The sequence below is a fragment of the Protomyctophum parallelum genome, assembly GCF_964188405.1.
Source record: "Protomyctophum parallelum genome assembly, chromosome: 5".
Taxonomy (NCBI): domain Eukaryota; kingdom Metazoa; phylum Chordata; class Actinopteri; order Myctophiformes; family Myctophidae; genus Protomyctophum; species Protomyctophum parallelum.
In genome coordinates, this window is record NC_139702.1 from 30,573,140 (window position 1) to 30,579,676 (window position 6,537).

General features: G+C 47.3%; 1 protein-coding gene across 1 annotated transcript in view; it reads right to left on the reverse strand.

Annotated features, from left to right (window-relative positions):
• The window catches only part of myo15ab (myosin XVAb), a gene marked incomplete at both ends in the record, with an annotated part of 142,713 nt that extends 139,968 nt beyond the window's left edge, over positions 1 to 2,745 (reverse strand). The window contains one exon of the mRNA XM_083764426.1: positions 130 to 2,745. Coding sequence (XP_083620552.1) covers positions 130 to 2,745 — 2,616 coding nt within the window. The remainder of the gene's footprint in view (positions 1 to 129) is intronic.
• Positions 2,746 to 6,537: the final 3,792 nt, after the last annotated feature.

Here is a 6,537-nt window from a genome sequence, read left to right on the forward strand (position 1 = left end):
AAAGACAAATTGAAACACCTGTGTTGGTGTCCAACAAGGCAGGTGTAGGACTACATTTGAAACTCATGAATACCTAAAACTGGATGTTATTAAGAATCAAATAAGAATAATAACCTGTGGCTGCATCATTTGTGGTGACATCATCTGCTGTTGTGGCTGCATCATTTGTGGTGACATCATTTGTTCCTGTTGTGCCATCATCATTTGTTCCTGTGGTGACATCATTGGTTGAGACATCATCATTTGTTCCTGTTGTGCCATCATCATTTGTTCTTGGGGTGACATCATTGGTTGTGACATCATTTGTGGTTGGGGTGACATTCTAGGATCCTGTTGTGCCATCATCATTTGTTCTTGTTGTGCCATCATCATTTGTTCTTGAGGTGACATCATTTGTGGTTGGGGTGACATTCTAGGATCCTGTTGTGCCATCATCATTTGTTCCTGTTGTGCCATCATCATTTGTTCTTGAGGTGACATCATTTGTGGTTGGGGTGACATTCTAGGATCCTGTTGTGCCATCATCATTTGTTCTTGGGGTGACATCATTGGTGGTGACATCATTTGAGGTAGGGGTGACATTCTAGGATCCTGTTGTGCCATCATCATTTGTGCTTGGGGTGACATCATTCTAGGATCCAGAGGTATCTGGTCTTCATACTGAATTTCCGACATGGTTTCAAATTCTGGCTCAGGGGGGAAGGTAGGGGCTGGGGGCAGAGCTACATCTAGTCGATCCTTCCCAAAAACACGCACTTGTGGCCTAGGCACTCTGAAGGTCATATCTCCTCCCTGAACACCCATCGAGTCGTCTCCGAGCTGGCTCATCGCTTCTGCAAACCCGGCTGCGTACCCGTCCGTGAATTGGTCTTGCCCCTGGGGCTGCTCCATCCCTTGCCCTCCCATCCCATACGGCTGCTGGAGCCCCATGGCCTGCTGAGCGCTGAAGTCTTGGTAAGGCATCCCTGCCTCACTGTAGCTGAGTTGATGTTCCTGTGGCATCATTCCCCCTTGCATTCCCATCGGGTCTGCATAGGGATTCTGATAAACTCCACCCTGTCCCTCACCATAGTACGCTCCTTGACCGCCGTCATAGAGGCCCTGGGCCTGGGGGTCAATATACCCACCTACGTCTCCTGCATAGGCGCCATATCCCTGTCCCGTTGCAGCATATGGGTCCAGACCCGGATCTCCAAAGGGTGACATTGGCTGCTGTATCTGCTGACCATATGGGTCACCCATTCCGTATGGGTCACCCATCCCGTCATAGTAGCCGCCGGTGGCATCATAGACTCCCTCATCCTCATAGTAACCCTGGTCCTGGAAGTCTGCGCCCATTCCTCCATCATCATAGTATCCAGGCTGCGTCTGGGCCCCGTATGCTGCCTCCTGACCATAGCCCTGGGCGCCATATGCATCCTGACCATAGCCCTGAGCCCCATATTCATCTTGACCATAACCCTGAGCTCCATATGGATCTTGACCATAACCCTGAGCTCCATATGGATCTTGACCATAATCCTGAGCTCCATATGGATCTTGACCATAACCCTGAGCTCCATATGGATCCTGACCATAGCCTTGGGTCCCGTATGGGTCCTGACCATAGCCTTGGGCCCCATATGGATCCTGACCATTCTGATACCCCTGGTCATATCCATCTTCATATGCATCATACCCGTGATGACCTCTCGAGCCGCCTTGCCGCGATTGCCGCCCGCCCCAGCCTTGGCCTCCCGCTCCACTCGCCTTCATTTTTGTGGACAGGAAGCGCTTTGTCAACCAGTTGGTCGTTCCCGCGACCTTACCTAGCAACCCGCTGCTGTTTTTCCAGCCGTCTCCTAGGCTGTCTGTAGGTTTCTTCCTGAACATCCCTTGAAAGAAGCCTTTCTTTGCGCCGCCGCCCAAGCGCATTAGCATGTAAGTGGGCTTAGGGCCCTTTGCTGCCTCAGCCTTCTCCTTGGCCTCCCTCTCCTTTTTCTTCTTCCCGCTGCTTTTAAACCTCATCATGAAGCGAGTGTGATTCTTCAGCAAGGACTTGCGTCGTTTCTTCGTCTTCTGCTTCTTGGCCAGCTTGTTTCTGCCCAGGCGCAGGAACAAACGAGACGTACTCTTCAGCTTCTTCCTGCTATTCCTGCGCCTCTTGAAGCCAGAGAACTTCATGAACATCCTGGACATGTTCTTCAGTCCTTTCTTTGGGATCTCCTTGACTGGAGGCGCGGGTGGGCCTCCTTCTTTCTTCTTACCTTTCTTCTTGTCGTCCGGCTTCGATCCCTTGGTTTTGTCTTTGGATGTCTTCTTCTTCTTGTCATCCTCATCTGAGTCTTCATCTGAGTCCTCATCGGAGTCCTCATCGGAGTCCCCACCCTTTTTCTTCGGCTTCCCTCCTTTAGCTGCTGGCTTACCCTTACCTTTCTTGGGCTCATCTGAATCTTCTTCCGAGTCCTCCTCTTCCGAGTCCTCCTCTTCTTCCTCCTCACTCAGTACTTCTGGTTTCCCCTTTCCTTTCTTCCCGTCGTCCTTCCCTTTCCCCTTGGGCGGCTCCTTCCCTTTCCCCTTGGGCGGGGGCTCCACCTTTTTGCCCCCTTTCTTGTCATCCTTTTTGGCCTCCTCTTTGGCCGGGGGAGGTGCTTTCTTGTCGTCTTTTCCTCCCTTCTTGTCATCCTTGCCTTTCTTTTCCTCCTCTTTCTTGGCCGGGGGAGGGGCTTTCTTCGAGTCCTTCTTGGGGTCTTTTTTGGCTGGCATTGTGAGAGGTGGCTAGGAGGGCACCATGCCCCCTTCCCTGGACACGTAGAGGTGGGAGACCTTGGAACACACAAACGCACACAGTTATGTAACAATACAGAAAACACTGCTACTAGTGAGGAACTGTACTGAGCTATCCTGAATATTATGAACGTTGTTCTCAATGACACGCACGCACGCACGCACGCACGCACGCACGCACGCACGCACGCACACACACACACACACACACACACACACACACACACACACACACACACACACACACACACACACATGCATCAATTATTAGCATGCGGTCTGACCTGTAAGAGAGCCCTTGGTTTAGATATGAACGGTTGAGTGTGTGTGTCCACCGTGTGCGGCAGTAAGGTGGTTGTGAGGACAGGTCCACACGGCCAGAGAACTTCTACAGCTCGCAAATCTGGTCCCCATGAAGCCTCCTGCAAAAACACACAAAAGCACACGATTCTAGGTTAATCTCTTACTACGAAGGAATTGATGCATTCATTTAGTGATAAAAGGAAGACAGCACATCAGCACTTCCAAAACCACTGCTGTTCATCAAATCATTGGCTTAGGAATGCAACAAAAACAAAAAGATATCCGTCGATTACTCAATCGATAGAAAAAAAACTCATTTTGGGGGTGAACTATCCCTTTAAGTACAAGTATCAATACCGCAATGTAGAAATACCACCCTGGGCAAGACCTACGCTGAAAAGACTATCAGCGGAAGTTGCAGGATTTTAGCAGAAGTATTGCCCAAGGAAATGACGTTGATGATTGGTCTGGAGAATATCGTATCCGGGGGAAATACATCTGACGGATATTCCGGAGGATACGTCCGCCGATAGCTTCTCTGCCTTACGTTGTGACCAGGCTTTTCTTTTCGCAGATAAGTAAGCCTGGGACCGAGGCTAAGAAATACTGGTATAAAGTAAAAGGTCTGGTATTCAAAATTGACTTGAGTAAAAGGACATCAAAATAGAAGGAAAGGAGGCACTGGAGCATCTCAGACAGTGTAAGCCCTTATTTTATTATCAGGTTGCAAGTAAAAAAGTGACAACGTTTCAATGTATCAGTCACATCAGGGGTGGGCAACTGGCGGCCCTGGGGCCACATGCGGCCCCCACCTTCACTTAATGTGGCCCTCAGATTAATTTCGGAATACTGATAATATGTTATTGATTTCAGCTGTTACAATTCCAAACATGCAAACATGACCCGCTTTAATTACTTAGTCTAAATTAGTAGCTTGCTGAGTAGTATTACAAATAATGTCATTGTCTTTTTTATGTCCAGTATATTTGTAATTAGTTAAAATGACTTTTCAGGATCTCAATTAAAAATAGCAAACAATATTATTCAGGATTTCAATTCAAATATAGCAAAAATAGCCGATCTACTCTATAGATTGGCTATTTTTGGTACGACATGCATGCAATGTGGCCCCTCTGGAGTGAGTATGGAAATATAATGGCCCTCTCCATCGTCAAAGTTGCCCACCCCTGTCCCTGAGTCACATTTCCATCAGGTCATGATCTGACAAAGATGTGACTGATACACCGTCGGGTTTTTACTTGATACACCCTGATAATAAAATAAGGGCTTAAACTGTCCTCCAGTTCCTCCATTCCTCCTGCCTCTGAGATGCACCAGACTGGCCTGCCACAGGCTAGACTAGGGACGGTGGGAACTCCCTTCTGCTGACATCGAAATAGAATTAGTACCGAAAGTAAAAGTATACTCATTATGTAGAATGTCCCATTTCACAAGTTTTCAGTTGTATCAAGCAGCTTGTAGATCTGCGATTATCAACATATAGATTATAGAGGGTATATGCACGTGACATCATCATCAAACCAGGAAGCTATGCGGGAACGCCTACTGAGTGCCAAAAAACTACTTTCTGGCCCCCATTACAATGTGCTATAGACCCCTGGGAGATGGAGTCTGTCCCCATTACAATGTGCTATAGACCCCTGGGAGATGGAGTCTATCCCCATTACCCTATAGACCCCTGGGAGATGGAGTCTATCCCCATTACAATGTGCTATAGACCCCTGGGAGATGGAGTCTATCCCCATTACAATGTGCTATAGACCCCTGGGAGATGGAGTCTATCCCCATTACAATGTGCTATAGACCCCTGGGAGATGGAGTCTATCCCCATTACCCTATAGACCCCTGGGAGATGGAGTCTATCCCCATTACAATGTGCTATAGACCCCTGGGAGATGGAGTCTATCCCCATTACAATGTGCTATAGACCCCTGGGAGATGGGAGTCTGTCCCCATTACAATGTGCTATAGACCCCTGGGAGATGGATTGCTGGGGTGGAGCGCCACACCTACCATCAGCACCCAGTACTTCCCGCACGACCTCCCGCAAGACCTGAGGCCTGTCTTCTAAATCCTAACATACAAAACGTATGTTTGGGTGGAGCTCAAACGTTTTCACGTCAAGGACCACTCAAAATAATATGTACTTGGCCTCGGACCCCCATCTGAAAATATGTTGTTCCAGGGACCCCCAGAAGCATAAAATAAATACATATGCAGATAAAAAAAAGCCACTTTGGCTTTGTAGGGCAGTATAGTAACATTATATGTTTGATACAATGTCCAGAAATAGTAAAAAAAAAAAAGATAAAAAAGTGTCTATTCAGACTGTGCCCCCTTTTCCACCGGGGTTGAACTGGTTTGGCTCTTTTTGTCCACCTAATATTGAACCAGTGTTTCCACTGCAAAATAACTGGTTCAGAACCCTAAAAGTTGGTTTGGAACTGGAACCAAAAAAAATGGTCGCCGGTTCCGGGAAAGCGCCATGGTAACATGGTACCAAGAATCTAGAACGGAACCAGTACAAAGTTCTTTTGGTTGGAAACGGGGCCACTGTGCTAGTAACTTTATCCCTGAGTGGAGTGAGAGGTCACAGATGGGGCTACAACTCTGAGCTTTAAGGTCAGTGGGTTCAAAGTAGAACCGCTGTATGTACATGTATACTGTACTGGTCCAACATAAGTTTAAATATAGCCACGTCATTGAAATTTGAAAAAGTTCGATGAACAAAAGTAAAAAATAAAAAGTAATAATAATAAATACCACTTCAGGTAGCCTTCAACACCAGCTGCACACAGCCTCCTTGGTGTGTATAATCGTCTCACAGTATAATCCTTAGCGTTAACTGAACTCTTACAGGTCCATTCGGGTCCATCTCTACACAACTCTCAGTGTTTAACCCCTTTAGGCCGGACGTCGAAATCAAAAAAATCCTGAAAGATGTTCAAAGAGGTGTGCCGCATTTTCACGATTTTTCTAAAAATAGCTAAAGTATAACAGTTAAAACACCAAAAGGGGTTCCCGGCCAAAAATGGGTTAAATGAAGTGTGTAGAACTAAAAGTGAAGTCACAACTCCTCTGGCAAACAGAATAGTTCCACTATAGACACAGCTCTTCCTCATATGAGTCACCTCTGCTTTCAGTGACCGTCGCTGGAGAAGAAGACAAACGTGCTGGTGATGAAAAGGTGATCAGGTTGGGAAAGCTCCAGGTTCGCCGCTGTGTCCTCCTGGCCTCTCTCTCTCTTCTATAGCAAAATAAAAAGGGAATATTAAGGTAGAGAAGGAAGACCGAAAGGCAAACAGAGAGGTGTGTTGTTGGCCGAGAGGTCGCTGGGTCACTCTCTCCTTTACGCAGTGTCCCTGTGACCTACAGGGTGTCTTCTGATGCTGCTTCACTACAACTAACACGTTCCTTCAGTCAACACTCTGCTCCGCTAACACACTA